The sequence below is a fragment of the Sylvia atricapilla genome, chromosome 7 (genome assembly GCF_009819655.1).
Source record: "Sylvia atricapilla isolate bSylAtr1 chromosome 7, bSylAtr1.pri, whole genome shotgun sequence".
Taxonomy (NCBI): Eukaryota; Metazoa; Chordata; class Aves; order Passeriformes; family Sylviidae; genus Sylvia; species Sylvia atricapilla.
The window spans coordinates 29,114,951-29,136,202 of record NC_089146.1 but is presented as its reverse complement, the minus strand read 5'-3'; the positions used below and the strand labels follow the sequence as shown (position 1 = coordinate 29,136,202).

Genomic DNA, 21,252 nt, shown 5'->3' with positions numbered 1-21,252 from the left:
GCTACCTTGGCTGGCTTTGTTCCCTTCTAGACTTTGTCTTCATGTGGGCTTTCCCCATCCATTCCTCCCATAAAACCTCCTGTGCAGGTTCCCCTTCAGCAACTTGCTTAATGCTAGAGAACTAATAAAACTGGTTTGAGGAAGATATACATCATCCCACAATCTCTCCCTCTCTCCCCATTGCTGTGTTTAGATGGGACAGCTTTATTTAATTTTTTGATTTTTTTTTCCTCTCTCTTTTTTTTTTTTTTTTTTTTTTTTTTTTTTTTGTGCCACTGTATAATAGTTTTCAAATGATGGAGATATTTTACCTCCTCTTTTCTTCATTCCCCCAGTGTTTAATTCCAGTCACAGTTTAGCTGTGCCCAGAATCAGCTTTCCTTATCTAAGGATTTAATTTATTAAGATAATTTCTAGATATTAGATTCTTCCTCCAGCCACTTCACTTCTAGTTTGAATTCCTCTCCTAGGCTAAAGAGAAAACTTTGTGTGGGAGATAGGTCCTTACTGTCCATCCTCTCTCCTGGCTTGTGTTAACAATTTTTGGCCTTTTTTGTCTGTAAATAAGGGAATTTAACCTGGTTGTACCTTCACTACCCTGCTTGATGGCTCAGTGATTCTTTCTGGCTTTCTTTTTCACTCGAAATGCATCCATTGAAAAATTGATTTTTGTAAGGAAAATGTATTCTATGACTTACACAAAATTCAATTAATAGTTTCAAACAAGCAAATTAAAAAAAAATCCTTTTAGGTGACAACATCTTGCTCAACCTTTCCAAAATGAAACACAGTTTGGTTTGATTTGCATTCTGAAGCCAGACTTAAGGCTGTAGCTCTGTGTGTGTTGTGTATAGAGGATCATGAAAACTTTCCAAAAATAAAAACAAACTGTCATTTTAGGCACAAAATCAAAAAGTCAACAAAAGAAATAGTTTTCTTTTGAAGTACCACTGTCATATGAATAATATATCCATAATTTCTTGTGGGAGGTTGGGAGTATGGGATGCTGTAGTCATGAGGATGGCAGAAGGCTCAAGGCAGGATCTGGTGGATTAAGTTGTATGATCTTTCCTTTGAAAGATGCGGATTTGATCAGCATGAATTGGGCTTTGTCCCAGACAATACATGGACTAGCTCTGAGATGGAGGGGAGGCCACTCCAACCAGTCCAAAGGATGTGTGTCATCACCACTGAACTGCCACTCACTTTCCTCCAATTGTTGTGCCTTGACTCAGCCCAAATTCTGATCTCTCGAGCCTTGGGCTTTTCACTGGAGAAGTTCTTCAGAGTCTCCCACAGCTGGGCACTCTGGGCATGACTTCCACGAAATATCATTCTGTAATTGATAGTGATACCCCACTGATGAACACTATTTTCCTAGAAGAAGGATGGAGCAGGGGACGCTGTACTACTTGTCCTCTTTTCAATGAATAAAAATCGGTTTTGCCAGCTGGTTTGAATACTGCTGAATAAGCCAGGCTGAAAATACCACATCAAAAAAATCAAATAGTAATGGGAAGATTTATATATTACAGCAAAGTCTAGTGCTTAGCATTAAATAATGCATAACATAAGAAGAATTTAAAAAGTTGAAACACCTGTGTTGAAATATCTTTTTTTTCCCCTCTTAATCAGAATTTCAACGTTTCTAACTGCAGAAAATGCTCATTTTTTGGCTTTTCGTTTGGAAAAAATTATTAAACCCCAGCAACCTGTAGAGACAGAGTAAGTGCCAAACAGCTCTATTAGCTACTTCCACGGGCACATTCCAAACTTTTCCTTTCTTTAAGCAGTGCTTTTGTGATGAGGAGCTGCCCGTGCAGGCTCTGAGTGTGCTCCTGTGTACGTTAGTGCTTTTCCACTTTCCCGAGAAGCTCAGGCGGAGATAAAGCAGGCTCATGGGGAGCTGGGCAGCAATTAGCATTTCCTCCCACCCCGTCCAGATGTGGTGTGGCTGGAGGGAGCTTGGGGGGGAGCGTGGGCTACCTCCTGCTCCGAGAGGGGTGACAGCATCCTGCAAATGAAAATTGCTCCATTAGCTAAAGACAAACATCGGAGACAGAGTTAAGCAGCTCCCTTTGTTTATTCTGCCTTTTGAGCTATTTTTAGCTGCTGGCTAGCACCCAGTACCGCAGGTCCAGTGGCTTTAGGGAGAGGAGGTGCTCGTGGTCTGAGGTGCTCTGGCTGGGGCTCTCCACGAGGAGATGGGAGTGCAGTTACCAAAGAGGAGAAATATGTAAAGGAATGATGACCCCAAGAAGGTTTTTTTTTTTCGGCGCTGGCGTCTGCAGCAGTCTTTCTTGCTCGCCTGAGGGTGTTCAGTGCAGCGATCCCATGTCCCCCCATGCCGCCTCTAACGCAGCAGACCATCGCACCGCCCGATGCCAAACCACTTTCCAAGAAGCATCCTGCAGCAGGCCGATCTGCAGGACGCGCTGCCGAAACCTTGAGCAGCTTCGGGAGAGGTCGCCCAGGGTGCTCTTCCCTCGACAGCGCTGCCAGTCTCCCCGCTCGCTAATTTGTCTGCTCGATGTTTGTGCATTCATCCATCGCCCCGCAGCGGGATCGCTGGCAGCCGTCAGCGGGACGCCCCGTGCCTGTGCTGCTCCTGCTCTAAAGTGACATCTAAATGCCCCGGGTTTGTCTCTGCCGGGGCTGGTGGGGACACACAGGTGCGGTGCAGGGTGGGTTTTGGGAGAGGGTTAGCGGTGGGATCCCCGGGAGCCCGCAGCAGCAGGAAGCCGTATTGTGTGTTGACTTTAAACAGGAGGTTTGGGAGATCAGCTCTGGAGCAGAAAACAGGGACTGGGGAGGAACAAACACTCGCTGCTTCAGAAGGGCGGCGATTTCCTTTTGGGTAAACACGTCATTAATCTCAGGGAGCACATTCTTTTCCATCAAAAGATAAGGGATTCGAGTTGCCTTTCTCAGGGCTTGGCCTTTTTAGATTGTTTTAACTGTGGCTTTTGCTTCTTCAATTACAGACTGTACATGCTCTCTCTTTTTAGGTTTGCTGGCTTTATTGTGGGTGCAGAGAAAGTATTGGGCAAGGAACCTCCTTCCCTGCTTTCTTTAAATTTGCTGTAATCCTTCCTCCCCACCACCCTCTTGCAAAACTTTTTCCCACTAAAACCTGTCTTTATTTTTTGCCTACTTGCAGCTCTGACGAATGTGGAACGTCAGTGTGGTGTTTGTCCTGATTCATGAAACAGTGCTGATGATAAAATAGGAGCTTTTTTGTTCACAAGTGGAAAAATAGCAGTGAGCTGCTCTCCCCACCCCGAGCTGCCTCTTGCTGCTCAGCTTTGGTTTGGCCCTTTTGAGGGTGTCACTTGCTGTGAGGCGTGGGGTGATGCTGGCTGTGGCAGTTCTCAGCTGGTTCTGACTTATGGGGTCACGGCAGTGGCAGAGGTGCTGCTTTTGCTTCTGCTCTCTGTGGCTTGGGGTCCGTGGTCTCTCTCTGCCGTTTTGATAGTGTGCTTTTTTGAAAATGTGTTTAGCTGGCATTTAGGGATGAAATTACAGGGGGAATTGAGTCTCTTTGCATCCTTACCTCCTCTTCTTCCCAGCCCTTTCTGCTAAGGGCTGCCAACAGCAACAGTGGGTTCGGGTGGGGTAGAGCAGGAGCTGAGGAGCTCCCACATCCTGCATGTCTCAGTGCCCTGGCAGCTCAGGCAGATGCTCTGCAGCCTTTGTGCACTGATCTGTCACTGTGGCCACATGCTGATGTGTTAATTGCATAATAGCTTCATTTTTATCGCTGCATATTCATTGACCTGCACATATTCAACACAAAAATTCCTCTCTATTTTTTCCTCTTGCCCAGTTTAAGATTCTTAAAGCAGAAATACTGAGACTGTGGGAGCTGCCAGCAGGCAGGATGTGGCCCTGAGAACTGAGCTGAAGCAAATTCATGACATCATTTGTGACATATGGAGAGGGAATGATCCTGCGTTTGCTCTTCTCCATCTGGGCTGGGCTGCACATGCCCCATCTCCAGCTATGGAGCTGTGCTGCTGCCCACAAGTCCAGTGTGGAGCTGCTGTGCTCCTGGCTTTCAGGAAATGTGCACTGCTCCATGCCGAGTCACATGGACTGCAGAAAAGGGCAGCCTGGGCTTGGTGCATGTGGTCCCCTGGGTAGGTGAGTCCAGTGGTATCTGACACAAGACAGGGACATCAGTCTCATCAGTTTGTCCCATCTCCTCAAGCTCTGCTCCTCTGCAGCCTTTCTCTTTTCCTTCTGCTTCTTCCCAGTCTTCCAGCCAAAACCTGTCTATCCAAAGGTGAAGCAGGAGATGTCCTGGAAGATGTTGAAACATTTTTGTGTTCCTTTACAAGTTCAGCGAAGGTCATGTTTATTCTCTGTTCTTGTCGGCGCGGCTCTGCCGCTCAACGCCCTCTGCTTCCATGACTCATCTGTTCCCTCACCATTCTCTTGGAGAACTGGGACTCTCTGGTGAAAATCTGTTCATGCACCCTGCAGGTCGAGTGTCAGCCCACAGCAGGCTGAGCAGTGGACTGGTAGCATGAGAAAACCACCACACTGTCCTCTCTCCACCTCCAGCATTACTGCTCTCTGCCTGCTTTCCTTCCCAACCGTTCCAGTTTTCCCCTACATTTCTGCCTGCACCTGACCTGTACCAGGCTGGCAGCAGTAGAGCAGTGCCTGGGATCAGCAGTGGTAGTGTTGGACTTCCCTGGGAAAAAATACTGTGAGAGCCTTGGGAGCTGGGTAGGTGTGAAGGCATGGCTACAGGAACAGCCCAGCCTTGGAAGAGCTTGGGAATGTGCTTGTTAATGTTGGTGTTAAACGAGCCCAAACACAGGGAGCCAGATGTGTGCATGGAGGGATGTGGAGGCTTGTGACTGCGCTGCTTTGATTGATTTAATTTTCATTCTGTTGGGAAAGGTGATTCAAGTGTTATTCCTGACCGTGGTGTCCTCTTCATGCCTCTTTGATTATGCCATCCACTGGAGAGGTGCACCATTCTCAGTGCCCATTGCTGGGGGTGTGTGTGGCACTGCAGGGCTGTGGTTGTGGTCAGCTGCGTCCATGTCATTTTCTGGCACATCCAGCACTTCACTGAGGAAATCCAGAGCCACCCAGAACGTGGCTGTGTTGGTGCACAGCATCTTTCAGAGATGTTACATCAAATGATCCTGTGCTGTTTGTTGCCAGAAGTTAAATTTCAGTGTTTGCATAGAGTAAAGGGGGAGCACAAAGATGAAGTCCTCATATTCATGGCTTTGCACCCATCTCTGCACATTCACAGTTCCTATGTGGATGGTTATTCCTGTATATCTGCAATTGCACACTGAGATGCTGAAAAACCTATTGCTGGTGGTGCTTTGGCATCCAATTTTTACCTCATTTAAGCCAGGCTTGCCTAACTTTCCTTTGACAGGTGAAGATGCTGCTCTCATGTGATAAGCTATGGGTAGTATGTGTGTTTGGGGGACTTTGGTCATCACCAGACTGATGGGTGATGCTTATTCTGGAGGCAGGAGAAGAATTTCTATTTTAGGGGCTTTTTGTGGGGAGAATTTCACTCCTTCCCTTCTGTAGAGCACTCCAACCTGTGTAGGAATTAGTTTGGTTTAGGACACCCAACAGTCATCTGACAGACCACAACTTCTGAGAGTTACCAGCCTGAAAGGGCTCGACTTTCCTGTGGGAGAGTCAACAGCTCAGAAGTTCTGGACTTGTACCTTGCCCTCAGCTAAGAGTCTGGAGGAGGAAAATGTAAGCATATGGCTGGTGAGGAGTGAGACTTTATCTTATTGCAGAGGTGTGTGTTCAGACAAGGATGGCAGCTGTGGGACCAGGCTGTGAGGACCATTCCTGTTTTCTCCACAGTGGTGTGCCTGGACATCTCCAGCACCCACACCAGGACCTCGTTCTGGGTGTGTGCTTGGACTGGCATCCAAAGAGAACAACTGGATTTCAGAACTTATGCCAGAAGGGTTTAGTGGTGGAAGAAGAAATGGGAAAAAGATAGAGAGCAGAGATAATTATGCCAAGGGTATACAATTATTCTTTGGCACTCCATGTCTTACACATCACACAGGGTCCTGAAAATGCTGAGGTCAGACCTGGGAAATGTGCTGCAAGACAAACACTTCCAGCTGTTCCTCTGAAAGCAAATCTCAGCAAGTACCTTCCAGGAGGGAATGTGTGGGGCTCACTTATTTTGGAAAAGAAAAAAAATCTCACCATTTCAAGCCTTCAGCATTCACCTTTGTAATTAAAATCTCTAATCACAAGCAGAGTCCAATATGGGACTGTCTTCAGGGAGCTGTTTCTTAAGGTGGTTTTCCATTTTTGCACAATTTAGACTCTGCCTCAGTGCCAGGCTTTACTTAACCTTAAGCTTGTGAGCAGGCTTATTGAATTTGGCCAAGGCTTAACTAATCTGTAATGAGCTCCAGGTTGCCTGGAACTTGGCAGCACCGCCGTGCTCTGGGCTGTTGCATAATGGCCTGACCCTGTGTAACCACAGCTTCACCCTGAGCCCCTTCTCCAACCTCTCTGAGTTCCCATTCTGGAGCCCTGGGCTTCATGGAGGGGCTGCCCTCACAAGGGGAGTCCTGAGTGCCAAAAACCTTGTGCTTTCATGCTCTTCCACAGGGTGAGAGGTGGGAGAAAGTACAAGAAAAGCCCAAACCTGCTGAGGGAGAGAGGGGATGCAGCAGTGGCAACCAGATGAAAGCTGGTGCCTTCTCCCAGGCATCTGTGATGGCTGGAAAGACGTCAGAGTTTTGACCATCTTTCTTCTCCTCCTCTGGCTACATCAGGCTGGTGTACAGCCTCCTGTGGTCCCCCTGCACATGTGAACAGAGGATGCTCATCCTGAAGTCTCCTCCATTTCAAATTTGGTGGTTTTTACTGTTTATTACATCATTTTAGTAAGAGCAACTGGAAGGAGTTGATTTGTGAGGAATCACAGGAATAATTCAGATGTTGCTCTAAGTAATTTTTTTCCCCCTATCGTTTATTTAGATCAGCTCAACCACTAGAGAAATGCATTATTTGCTTTCTACTTATTGAGTATCTAATGATGAAAATAAATTGTTACTGCTCTTTATTGTGCATTTCCCATAAGGCCGACACGGCACAGAGAAGGAAGCAGATTCTTTTCTTCTAGCATGACACAGGGAAGATTGTTTATAGCACTTCAGCTCCAGCCCTCTGCAAGCCAGCTGAGAGCAGGATCATTAAAGGCAGGATTTAGAGGCCATGGGGTTGCATAAATTGATTGAGAGCAAAATTTTTCAGACAAATATTTTGTAATGAGCAAGGAGGGAGGAATCTGGTTTAGATCTTGTATTCAGCAGTAAGCTGGAGAAAAAGATCTCCCTACAGAAAAAAAAAAAAATGTATAAAATGATCTTGCCTCGTTTGAAGATCAGAGTGCCAAATATAGACCCTATCGCATTTCCTTCCCTCCTCCTTCCGAAGCTCGTCCTTTTGAAGTGCGCTTTCAATGGGATGTGGATAATTGACTCTGCAAACAACTGACCCAGGGCTCTGTCAGTTTAACCAATCGGTCTCAGTTGCTGATTCCTGTTTTGTTTTGGATGATTTTCAGCCCAATTGCCCCGTCAGCTGCAATTATTCGCATTAATATGACAGCTGAAAGGTCACAGATGACTTGCACTGGTCGCAGGCACGAGGGCAGGCAGGAGATGCTCCCAGCATGGTGTCCTCAGCCCCGTGCTCGTGTGCCCCTAAATTGATGGTGACTGCAGATCCTAGCCTGATCAAAAGGGGTGTGAGGTTTGCTTCACAGGAGGCTGATGGAGTGAGAAATGAGGGTGCAGTGACAGCTAGCATTTGGATGAACTTCTCTTAGTCAAGAAGGTTCCTGGTTCTGTGTACAGGGGAAATGTGGACTGGCCTCTCACCTGCCAGAGTTGTGAGGAGAGGAAGCAGAGGTGGGATAGAGTTGTAGGCACATCCTGTGGCTCTTTCAACAAATCCATGGCTGTTGTTTTCTCTGGTTTCTCTGGTGACATCTGTCATGGCTTCAGGCTTTTGCCTCTTCCACTGAGGATTTCCACTTAGGAGAATAAAATAGGGATGGGAACAACATATAAGTGAATGGAGCACTAGGGAATAATTTAATTTCTTAAGATTGATAGGGGTCAGAAGCACACAGGTGCAGGTGAGACATTGGACTCGTGGTCAGTGTGTGGCCACAATATGGCCAAAATGGTACCACAGATAATACAGTCTGTTGTTCACTGGTCTGTACACTTGGCTTTTTGTATGAGGAAGGAAACAGAAGGCACCCAAAGTGCCTCATTTGAATTATATAGCCCAAAAACACCATTGGAGGACTCCAGCTGGAGACAGTTTACTTACAAAGCAAGACTCTGTGCCTGGTGAGGTTCTGCAACATTTTGGTTTTGGTTTGATGTTATTTGGCATTTTTCTTAACTTCCTGGATGATGGAAAAGGGAATGTGCAGATTCAATCTGAAGATGACCCCCAGCTGGGAGGAGCTCACAGCAGCCTGGCAGAAAGGGTCAGGATTTCAGATGACCTCCACAAACTGGGCGAGTGGTGTGAAAAAAACAGTTTGTGATTAGGGAAAACCTGAATGATAGGAATATGTGAGACTAAATTGTCAAGAGAGGCTAGAGTTTGCTTCACGGGAGATTTTTATGAATCAGTGGGGTAAACTTTTGTCAAGTGGCATAGATGCATTTGATGCTGCTGCTGGTTGGAGAAGGTCTGCAGATCTCCGTGGGGTAAGATGAGTATTTTGCTCATTTTTAATTGAAAAATTAACATTTCTGTGAGGAGCACATACTTGGTGAAAAATCCCTTGCCCAAGGACCAGCACTTCCCTTGAGGAGTTGGGTGGGAGCTCTGCAGACAGGAGCTGTGCTGTTATGAACATCAATTCTGGTTGAAGCCACACAGGTCTGGACTTAGAAGAACATACAGCCTACACAAATTCCCCCTCTATTTCTCCAGGAACTGCACTTTCTGCAGACATCTGTGAGGTCCAGAGGTCAGTGTGTTGTGCTGAGCTTGTTCCCTGTAAATCTCATCTGGGACTTGTTCCTAGTGAAGAGAGCTAGTGCTTTTACAAAGCCTAGCAGCAGGAGACCTCTTCTATCAGTGTGTTTCCATCCATGTTTAGGCAACACAATGAATGCAGATGTAGTAGGAAACTTCTGATTATCTATAGGGTTTTTCTGTGAAAACTTCAAAGCTCTGTGGTTAGTTATATTCTGAGACTTTAAGTGCACATGTCGTGTGCTCAGAGCTCTGATTTAATGTTCTGGTTTAATCTACTGCCCAAACATCATTAATGTTGTCTTTGAGGCATGGGACAGCTTTGATGGAGTCTTTTTTAAATTTCTGGCCATCATCCTGTGCAGCCATAAACAACATCCTGCCTGCTAATGAGAAAATTCAAGTTATTGGAGTCACATGTCTTGTGGAAATAGATTGTAGTGGCAGGAGAAAAAAAAAGAACTGACTTTGCTCACCTTCCGCCCCCAGCTGGCATGAGCATTTGGAATACTGACAGGGAGGCAAAGTTTCCATAGATGAAGATACTCCATTAAAGAGCAGTCTTGCCTGTTAAAAATCAGATTATTATTTAATAGCCACACCCATTAATTCCTTAACCTGCTTTTGTGAGTTATCCTTTCTGTCTATAAGCATCTAAAATCTTTCCTAATTAATGCCTTGCACACCAGCTGTCAGGCTTAACCCTTCCTAACAGATTGACATTTCTGGAAGAGTTTGAGCCATCCTTCAAGTGTACAGTGAGGGAGTAGGATCCTCCACTACATACCCAGTAAACCAGGTGCATGACACTGGTATCCCACCCATTGCTTTCCCCTCTCCCCTGTCTTCTGTAAAACTTGTTTGGAAAGTAAAACTTGTGCGTGTGTGACCTTAGAAGGATGGGGCAGGAGTGGCAACCCTGGCTTCTGCCTTCTCCCCCACCAGATAAGTTGATGTTCATCCTTTCAGATGGTCCTTGGAAGCAGCCGCTGCAGGTGCATGTGTTTAGAGGGGGCTGGTGTCTGAGAGCAGCTGGAGGCTCTCCTGCAGCCCTGGAGGTTCCTGAGGTTCTCCTCTCGCCCTCTGTGTCTCCACAGAGCACGGATTCGTCGGCTACTCCGAAGAGCTGATGTTCAACAACACACTGCCAGACTACAGCCAGGGGGAGTCCTTCTTCACTGTTTTTGGAGTGTTTTTCCCAGCTGCCACAGGTACGGTTAATTTTTATCCTCACCCTTTTTCCCTCCACAGGAAGATCTCGGAGATGAGCAGAAGCAAGGGGAGCTCCTCTGGGAAGGAGGAGGAGAAGCGGGCAGGACTGCATTCATCCATAGCAGACCCAAGTGGTCAACTCAAATGTTCAGGCTTCCCTCCAGCATCTCAAATTTTTTGCACTCCTGTCTTGTTCTCTTGAACGTGCTCTTCTGTCTCTGTGGTTAGAAACTGTTGGTGAACTCCGTGGGTTGATGTGGTCCTGTAAATTCTTCTCTGCCAAGGAAAAGGCTCAGGCACTGATTTTGCCCAATGCTGTCAGGGCAGAAGGTATCAAGCCTATTAAAAAGAGCTGATCATGATTTATCCTATCAGATGAGCATTATGATTTTATTGCACTGGGATAGTGTGAAGAGCACAGGAGGACTTTCTCTCCATCCTTACCTTAGCAGGTGACTGAGCTGGGCTGATGCCATTGCCCATGATGGGTCCACTACTCACTGCGTGGCATCCCGGGTTCATCCTTGTATGTCAGCAGAGCTCATAATTATTGGCTTAATTAGATACCTTTGTATTATTCATTCCCTTAAATTACCAGGAAGATGCATGTCCCCTTTCCAGAGCTGGCAATCTCTAGTGAGAATGCAGTAACTATCAGTTGAAGTTACAATACCTTTTGTGGATGCTGGGTGTTTTAAGCTATAAAAAGTACTGATTATAAGCAGTTTCCATAGTGATGAATCCTTGGATTACAGAATGAATTTTCAGAGGATTAGCTCTAAGCAACTCACTGGAAGTTGCAGAATTGCTGTGGTATAAGGAGACAAATAAGAGGGTTTTGTGAAACACATGGGACTGGAGAAATGGTCTGGTAGCAGAAATCACTTTGTCAGGTGCACCTAGTGCAGGACTTCAAATTTTTCTTTGAGATCCTCTCTCCCACCTTATCAGACAGGCTATTGCCTCTGTAGACTTCCTTCTGGAAAACTCACCTTCCTGAACGATTAGCAACATGGAGAAGATGTCTTCTGCCCTCTTTTTTGTTGTAATTTTTGATTGGCCAAGTGAGCCCCCAAGAGAAAAAGACCTTCCTTGTGAGCTCTGCCACTGGTGTAGGAAAGCAGGTTTTTTTTCCAGTTCCTTGGTTATGGAAGAAGGAAGAGTTATGTCAAAACTGTGCAGAAAATTACCGTGATTAACCATATTAAATTTTGTCACTGCTAATGCTTGGCTGCTAGGAAGAATGCCAAAGCTAATAGATACAATTTGTTCAAAGCCCTGGCAGCGTGTTGCTGTGTTTAGTTAGCAGTAGTAATACCAGTAGTAATGTCAAACATTCTTGGAAAATACAGTTTGGGATGATGTATAATTACTTCAGTTATTAGCACAGCTTTTTCATGTGTTCTTTTTAATTGCTTGGTTATTTACAGGATTTAAATGATTCCTTCGGGGTAGCAGTGCCAGTGGTACCATATAACATCACTATCACTCCTGTCATTGCTGTTTGGAGCACTGTGGAGCTCAGGAGCCTCATAAAATGCAGGGCTGTGTTTGCTGCTCTGCATGGAAGAGATTGTGGTCTGGTTAAGCAATATCTAAGATGGGAGTCAAGGCTCCTCTGCTGCCAGTGCCACTGCTTCAGGGCAGGCAGCGTGCTGCAGAGGTTGAGCAAGTGGCACTGAGGAATGACAGGGACAGGTTAGCGCTGCTCCCAGGCTGTCCCCTCCACCCTGTGGTCCCCCACCACCACCCCCAGTGGCACCCACCTCTGCTGGAACTCCCACAGTAGTCTGGCTGAAGTACTGGGGGCAAAACCCTTTGCCTTAAGAAACAACAGAAATTTAGGGAGAGCTTCAGCAAAACAACATGTTGTTTAGTTTTATGGGGTTACATTGAGCCAGTTTGAAACAGTTCTTTGACCCACAGCAATGTTCTGTTTATCTTTAATTATTAAATGTTGTGTTTACTATTTTTAATTTTTAGCATATGCTGGAGGACAATTTAAGATGCTATTTTGATAACAAAATTTTTAAAAAGACTATTTTGGAAATTGTGAAACAAATTGTTTGGGCCTTTTGAGATGAAATGTTCCTCTTTGAAGTGAAATTATTTTGATCTCTTCAGGATAGACTTTTTCCTCTCTCTCTGAGATGGCTATCTGAATTCAACCAGTGTAACTTTGGTCTCTGGGATATACTGAAAAGTGGTTGTAAGTTGCCCATTTCTGCCAGACACAGCAATGAAACAGAAATGTCTGAAATGCAGGCTGATAGCTGAAACAGCAAAGAGGGGCAGCCACTTCAGGAGAGGGGAGCAGGACCTGTGGGGAGACCCTTGCCAGGACCAAACAGGCAGGAGGAGCAGCTGGGGACGTGCTTCAGCTGATGGGTGTAGGATGGTCATCCCAGCCTTTTGGAGACCAGTAGCATCATGCTGCCTCCTACGAACATCCTCCTTGGATTGTTTTGCTCCAGGTCAAGTTGTTTGCTCTGTTCCTCTGTGTTTTATTGGTACAACTCCAGCAATGAGAGAGGAGTTACCCCAGTGTTAAGGTTGAGTGCTGGTAATCAGAGGCTGGTCTGTTTGTTGCCTGTGCAATAGGTAAAACCATTGTTTAAAACCACTTAAACCATTAAACAGGTAAAACCTGTTTAAACCATTTCAGCTGGATGTTCAGTGCAGCTGGCTTTATTCCCCCAAGGTTGTCATTTAATCATAGGGAAGTAGCCAAGAGATCCAAAACATACATCTAGAGCTGGCCTAAATGGGAGAGCATGGGCATGGAAGGCTCAGATTTGCTGGCTTCAGTCAGAAGACTGCTGTAGAAGATGTGAACGTGCCCCTATAGAGATGCTGTGCATTAACCAGTTGTTCTTCTGCATGTTTGTAAATACCTTCTCAATGCACACATTTTGCTGCTGTGCTGTGATGGGTGAACACCTGGACACCCACCCAGCCAGGGCTTTTCAACAGGGAGGGAGTCTCAGGAGCTGCCTGTCCACAGCCAGCTTCCAGCAGCAGCCACGCAGCCACCAGTGCATTCTTGAAATTAAGATAAATGCAGTTTCTGCTGTGCAAAAAACGTTTTTCTACTAAATCTCCAAGGTCTTCTGTCTAATGAAAGAAGTGTGTTGTCTTGTGGTACAAGAAAGTAAGATGTCATTTGAAGCGGCATTACTGGAAAATGTCACTGCACAGAAACCAGTTCTGAAATAAACCATATCTGGCACTTGCAAAATGACAGCAAATAGATTTAGAAGTTTTGGTTAAAGTTATCAGATGATGTAAACTGGCAGAACTCCATTGAAGTCTATGGCGAGGTGCCAGCTTACATCAGTGGAGAAGTTGGCCCTTAAAAAAAATTAGCTACAAGCCTTATCTAAGATTTTCCATTCTTCACCTCCTGGGTGAAGGGAAAAAAGCCACCTTTTATATTTTATAGTACATTCACTGAAAAATGCACTGGGCGTTTGCAGGAGCGATCATATCTGCAGTTACAAGCCATGGCTGGTGGGGCTGATGGCTGTGTCTGACACACAGTGTAGGTGGTCCCCTCATGCACATATCCACCTCCTGGATGATGCCCAGGACCAGATTAACTGGGAATAGCAGCAATGTACAGACTGTCTCAGCCATAATTTCCTGGCTGGGTTGACTGTGTTTTCATGCTTCTTTGTCCAGAAGCTTTGTCACTATCTGCTGCTCTCTAAGATAATAGCCAGTGTGGAAAATCCAGCCTGCTATCTCACTGAAACAGAGAGGTGGATAATTTTCTCCATGGACAATCTGCAGATATGATTGCTTAGTTCAGAAGGGATTGGCCATTTCCCTAGAGGCAGGCTTGTGTCTGAAGGAAGGAACATCCCAATTTCTCTGTGCTGCTGAGTTTTAGATGCAAGTGTGGGGTTTTTCCACTGTTGAGCAGCCAGAATCTCTGACAAGGCCTTTTGTGGCTTCTTGCAAGTCAGACCCTTCTGGCAGGGGGTAACTGAGGCTATGAAGGGCAGAGATTGTTTAGGATGTTATTTTTTTTAGTTAGTCAGGTTGTTCTTTCATTGAAAAGTGGGTTTCTTAGGCAGCTGCTTGCAAAAGACCCTCTCAGAACTCCTCTTTGGCAGCTGTCATCCTGTCTGGAACTTTTTGGGTGGTGGTAGAGAGGTGGCTCTGGCATTGTCCATGCATCTGTGCTAGCAGATTGTCCATACCTTTGCACTGGTCATGTCAGAGTCATAATTGCAGCACAGAGGAGAGGGCTTTGGCCTGAGTGGCTGAGAATATCTGAGTTGGTTCCTTCTGTGGTGGCCTTGACCTTTGGTTGTGGAACCCATGAAACTCTGGTGACCTCCTGGGAGCCCTGACGGAAGCCAGTGGTGTGCAGTGGCCTGGGTGTGACCTCTGGTCACTGCTGGGCAGGAGGTCAATCATCAGCCTCAAGATCCTCTTTATGTGGGCTCTGGGAAGTCATCTCCTGGCTGCTCCTGAGCGTGGGTCTGTGGGAGGGGAGGCAAGGAGGGAGCCCAGGCTGTGCAGTCATCGCCGTGCCGATGACTCACGTCTTCAGCTTTTTACTGTTCAGTCCAGAAAATGCCATTTTGGTGTTTCCCCAGTGCTTTGCTGAGGCAGGACTTTGGATGAGGAAGAGGTGACTCAAGCTGGAAGATTTAAAGGTGGTGCCAGATGTTTGAGAAGCTTGGCCAAGAAGCACATGAGATTAACAGCTGTCTTCCTGACAATAGTTTGTTCCCTTTGGAAGAAAAATTCAGAGAATTCTGAGTTTTCTGCTTTGTCTCTAAATTGCAAAGTAGCATGTCATCAAAGAGTGGTTCATAGAGACTTTATTTAGATAGTTGTGACCATTTCCATGGACTTTTGCCTTCCTAACTTTTCTCAGCTCTAGCTAAACCCGTTTGTAGCTGTTTGAAAAGAGCAGTGAACACTGCCATGGAAGTGTTGTCTAGAGAAAACCAGAGCAGATGACAGGCTTTTAGCTGTGCTGTTTAGAAGTATATCCACAAAATAGTCTTCCAGGAGAAAATTAAGAACTTGATTTGTAATGCTTTCAGTATGGTGTCAAGGATTCAAATCTGGTCTGAATTTGGAGGAAAAGCTCTTCCAGGAGCTGAGGAATGCCAGCATTCTGTGGGGACCAGGGAATGGTTGTTGGGGCTCTGGCTCCATGGTGGAGATGACAGGAAAAGATGGCTGATGAGTGGACTTTATTAAGGGGGGGAAAAGAGATGATCAAGGAAAAAGCATTAATAATAAATAAATAAAGTCCTGGATGTGTTTGGCAGCATGAGAGTGCCTTTTGCTCATTTATGTGCTGTCCTCCTGGCAGGGCAGCAAGGAGAGGAGGTATTACAATTCCCCTTGAGCAGATGTAGAGGTGGTGCTATGAAGATGCACAGCAAAGCCTGGGACAGAGCAGAGCAGAGCAGAGTTTGTGTTCCATGATTAGCAACTCAGCCATTGCTGACAGCCCATCAAAGGCCAAGGTCTGTAGGGAATAGGGGACAGGGAAGGCCTCCATCTGGATGATTTGGGTTTGTCCCCTTTACCCTGAGATTGGTCCCATGGCTCTTGTCTCTCCTTCATCTTGGGAAAAAACCCTTCCAAGCAGCAATCAGTGTTCGAGCTTTAAAGTGCAACGGGCTGTTGCTGATTTAGAGCTGCAGTCCCTCAGATTTGCAGCTGCAGAGACTGACTTTGTCATTCTCATGCCCTCTGAGCACGAGGAATGGCTGCTGGGTTGGCAGCCACGGTGGGCTGGCGTGCGGTCTGTCCCCCGCTGCCGGGGCTGCCAGATGCTGAGAGTGCCATGGTGCTGGCATCTTCCTCCCCATTGTTCTGCGCTGATGTCACCCTGGCCCCAGGGACCGTGCCCTCAGCACTGCTGGCTGACTCCTGGCCCACGTGTCCTTATGAAGACATCAGGCTGACATCCCGGGGAGGGGACAGTGGTGGGCAGAAGTTAGCGTCCTAAAGGCTTTGGTCCTGCCTTCAAATTGTCCAAATTCTCATCAGGATTCTAAATAGCAGATTGCTGTTTATTTATTTTTATTTATAGCACGTATCTGAAGGCTTCTAAGAAAACTTTTGGCATAATGTGACAGGGGAATCTCTTTTTTTCTTGACAAGTCTGGTATGACTCCTCCTTCAGCTGTGGACAAAGTTCCTTAACCAATCTGTACCTTGGCTTTCTAGTCTTATTGTAGAGACTAATCCTCTGCTTCATCCTGTTTCCCTCTCTTTGGTCTTTAGATGGTAATTTTTTAGGCTAAGGACTGTCCCTGATTGTATAATACCCTGTACTCTGGCCTAAAATAACAGTTCAGTATTTTATTCTTAGTCCTACCATGTGTTTTCTACGTGACACTGGGATAATCACTTGCCCTCTCAGTGTTTCTGTTTTCCTATCTGCAAGGCAGAGATAATGCCCACTTCCAAAGCAGATCCCTTGGCTGGAAGGTGCCACCTACGTGCCGAGAGCACTGTTATTCCCTCTGCTAATGTGATCATCATTTAACACGGACAGGACAGTCTGTTTTGTTAGCAGTGGCTGTCCCCTGTGAATGCAGGGACCTGTAATGGGTCTGCTCTGGGGGTTGTACCACCTGCTGCATGCGCTGCCCTGATGAACAGTGGCATTTCTCTTTTCAACAACTGGGCAGCATTGTCTCCTGTTAGGTTTGTGTGAAGATAAGATGGGTTTTGTTCACGTGCTGTTTTTCCCCCAGCATTGTTCAAACAAGACAGAGGCTTCTTTGATGTGTTAGTGGTGCCTTGCTTCTGTTGAAGACATGAACAGGGTTTTACCAAGCAATTGATGGGAGCCAGTATTTGTCTGTGTGGCAGTGCAATGAAGTGATATAGTTACTATTCTGAAAGAATCAATGAACTGACTGATTAAATTATATTACATATTGCAATGTGTATTATATTTACTATAACTTAGATTGACTCTAAATTGCACTTGTGTCTGCAAAATACAGGTGTGATGGCTGGGTTCAACATGAGTGGAGATCTCCAGAAGCCTTCCTCCAACATCCCTCTGGGGTCTCTGGCTGCTATTGGCACCTCGTAAGTCGTTGATTGGGGAGAATTTGCTCTGGAGTCTGCCCTGAGTGTGACCAATCCATTTCATATTCCCATCAGCCTTTTATTACTCAGCTATCTGGAAAATTAAAGTGTGGCTCTCATTCAAATTGTCATCCATTACCACCACATTCTCTGGGTGGGCTGGAGATGTTTGTTAGTTAGATGTACTCAATCCTTCTGCTGCTGGGTGGGAGCTGTGCTGCTGCAGCCTGGCTGTCCCAAAGTGGGATGCAGAGTCCACCAAGGCTTGGGAGGGGGATGATTTTGTCATTCACTGCTGTTGATTTCAAAGGGGGGGGGGTATTGCATTTTTATTCTTTTTTTTTTTATTATTATTATTTTTATTCCCCTTGCATTCTTTTTCTATATAAATAGAAGAGAAATATCAAAATTTTGTATTTTTTATTACTGGGAAAATGAGGCCAAGAGAGGTAAGATGACCTACCCACCTGCAAGACAGGGCAAACAGAAGCCCTGCATCACCAAGTCATATTCTTCCAAGGAAATGCTACTTTCCAGGAGAACTTTCCATTGCTGCATATTAAAAAAAAAAAAAAAAAAAAAAAAAAAAAGCTCTGAGTAGGTTTTCCTGCCTGCTTTTATTGCCATCTAAATTGCCTTTGAAATTATTTCTTTTAATTGTGTACCAATGTTAAGTCAGGAAGGAAGATTCTTCACAACTTGGAGTGATTCCCACTGAAACTGGTGCTTGTTTTAAGAGGGGGGATTCCAGAGGACATAGAAGTATCACATGAACCCATCTATCCAAGGCTGTGGTCATTCCCTTCTCTGCTGTTTGGGCTTTAAAGACTTAATTTTCCCTTAGCCTGAGCATGGAAAGGCCAGAACACCAGAAGAGGGTCCTGGCTGAGGCTGCAGAGCAGGCTGGCTGTGCTGTTAATGTTACTGCCAGATGGGGGGACCTGTCTACCTGCAGAGCCACAGGAGCACAGAATGGTTTGGGCTGGAAGGGACCTTTAAAGGCCATCCAGACCAGCCCCCTGCAATGAGCATGGGCTTCTTCAACCAGATCAGATTGCTCAAAGCCCCTTCCATCCTGACCTTGAGTGTCATTGCTGTTTGGAGCACTGTGGAGCTCAGGAGCCTCATAAAATGCAGGGCTGTTAAAATCCAGAGATGGGGCATCCACCATCTATTTGGGCAGCCTATTCCCATGTTTTACCACCCTTACTTTAGAAAATTTGTTCCTTACAGCTAGTCTGAATTGACCCTCCTTTAGTTCATACCATTACTCCCTGGTGTTTTGCTAAAGGCCCTACTAAAATGTTTGTCCCCAGGACTGGGATATTCCCCCCTGCAGACCCAAGGGGTGTGGGTGCCTTCCCCTCAGGGGTGCCTGCAGTCATGTTGCAGCTGTGCCTGGCATAGCATAGTGGGTCAGTAAAATGGATTGGGTGTCAAATTTATCCCTGAAGCTAAATCATTCAGGGACCATGTAGAATGATTGAAGACCCAGCTTGTGGACATTTGACTGAGTCCTGGCTCTCCCAGTGGCAGAATTCTCAATGGTCTCGTCTTGCTGTGACGAAATTGGTTTGTTTTTTTTTTTTCTGTTGTTTGCAGGTGGTTTCTGTACATGGTCTTTGTGTTTTTGCTGGGAGCCATTTGTACCCGTCAGTCACTCCGCTATGACTTCATGATAGCAGAGAAGGTAACCTGTGCTTTTATACAATGGTGCTTCCAGGTCACCATCTACCTCACTGGATGCTTGAGTTTTCCCAAAGCCTAAGGAATCTGGGTATGCATCCCTCATTAAAATTCAGGGGGATTTCCCCGTTGCAAATCCCAGTGTACAATTGATTTGAATAGCCTTGCATGCACCAGCATATCCCGTAATGCCAAATCTTGGCATAATCACCCTGCAATAGCTTTAAGAGCTAAAGTATGGTAATGTGGTCTAATGATAAATGCTGTGTTTTATTCAATGTATCCCTTCTCGTTGTTGGTGAGAGCTTAGACCAAGTTGAAATCTCTAAAGAACTGCCCTGCTTATCTTCAGTAAGTCAAGCGGAGCTCACATTTCCATATCGAGAGGGCTGTAATTGCAGGGTGAGCAATAGGATTATTAAACTCGAGACATTCCGCACAGAGCATTTACACGAGGGGGGGTTGTAGTGTAACACACAATGAGCCTCACCACTGCAGGCCTCTGAAAAGAGAGTAAGGGATTTTGGCGTGTGCCGTTGTCTTTCTTTGGATGGGATGTAGAAGGCCTGATTTTCTGTTATTCTGTGTTATCCAAAAATCATGATTTCGCTGTATTTGAGCTGGTTTTTTTGTGATTAATTTGAAGTTGAGAAGTTTACATAGTTCGATGTGTAACATGGTTTTAGTCTAAAATATCAGTTTGAAACTCTGGCTTTGTTTCTTAAGTAATTGCAACTCTAAACTTCTTCCACCCCACAAATAAACTCCCAATTATTGGTGGGGCTTTGCCACTTCCTGCTGAGGTAAAAAAATCCACCTCTGTTCCAAGGGAAAAAAAATGAATCTGCCTTCTCTAAGGCAACCTCTTTGTATGTCCATGACTTAATGGGCAAAAAGTGCAGTAACCAAAAGAATCAGCTTTAAATTAATCTGCTGAAGAGAAACAGATTGTTAAAGCTGTGCTTTAACTTCAGGACCCTCAGGGGGAAAATGAACAATCTCCTAGTAATGAATGAGAAGATATTTAATAGTGTCAAATACAAAAAAATAAACAAGCAAACACCCCCATCCGAAGAAGAAAATTCAATTTTCTTTCCCCTAATACGGAACAAACAAATGGTGCAATATTCATATATCTTCTTTGAGTTATTACAAGAGGCTTAAGATTTTAATGACTTTGGAGAGAGGAATGGAAGAGAGATCACTGCTCCTCCAGACTCTCCCTTTCTATCACAGGTGAGCGAGTGCTTGGCTGCTTTTCTCTGTTACAGTATTTGCTTGGCATTTTAAACATAAAAATGAGATTCAGTAATTTCACTTCTAATGAGCTCCAACTGCCAATTCCTTGCAATGTATTCACACTCTCTATGTTCAAAACCCATAGCAAAACCTTTCATCAGCCTCGGTGAAAGGGACTCTTCCCCTCTAACCCTGATTTGAATGTCAAGTAGCACATTTAAATGCAAGCATTTTTGGCAGCTAAAATAATATATGGTGTCTGGCACAACTGTTTGTTTCTTCTGAGTATTTCTCAGAGCAGGGTAGGATTAGAGGAGAGGGAAGGGAGGATTCCCCACTGAGTGTCTGTCTGTTGGTCTAATGAGAGCAGGGATCTGCTCATCTTTGCCTCAGGTTCCTTCTGTCCCACAAGATACAATTCACAAGGCCAAGTGGATTTTCATGGGGAAATGCTGTAGTAGGAAGTTTGAACAGTTCTGGATCATGACATTGATTTCACATGCCTTCCCCAACAGCAAGCTTTTTATGGCTTTTTACCCAATCTCCTTTTTGCTGCCTGCAGATTTTGTAGATAGAAAAACAGTCAGATGTAGCTTAAATCATCTTTAGCCGTGTAAATTTTTGTAATTCCTCCTTATAAAGCATGTGCCACCTGACTTCAACGTGGGCAGAAGCTGAGAGGACCTGTGTTCATTATGACCCTCTTTTCCATGGAAAGAGGTGGGAGCAAAGGACAATGTGGGATACAGGGGACCTGCATTTGGTGACATCCTCTGCCACAGATACTTGTCTGTGCCTCCAGCACTCACTTCAGAGGAGTATGGGCATGGTGGATTTGGACTAAAATGTGGAGGTTTTCTCTCTGCCTGGCCTTTGTGCTGGAGTTACCCCCACGCCTTGCCATTCTCTGTGCCTGGCTGCTGCCTCTCAGACCTCTGTGGTCTTGCAGGACTTGGGGGTGTCTCAGGTGACCCTAGACCTTGTTTTCCTTATTTTTTCTGTCCA

At 45.5% G+C, this 21,252-nt stretch overlaps 1 protein-coding gene across 1 annotated transcript in view; it reads left to right on the top strand.

Annotated features, from left to right (window-relative positions):
- SLC12A8 (solute carrier family 12 member 8) overlaps positions 1-21,252 on the top strand; it is a 47,434-nt gene that overhangs the window by 12,537 nt on the left and 13,645 nt on the right. Inside the window, exons 5-7 of the mRNA XM_066323093.1 lie at positions 10,128-10,241; positions 17,235-17,322; positions 18,925-19,012. Of these exons, the coding sequence (XP_066179190.1) occupies positions 10,128-10,241; positions 17,235-17,322; positions 18,925-19,012 (290 nt within the window). The remainder of the gene's footprint in view (positions 1-10,127; positions 10,242-17,234; positions 17,323-18,924; positions 19,013-21,252) is intronic.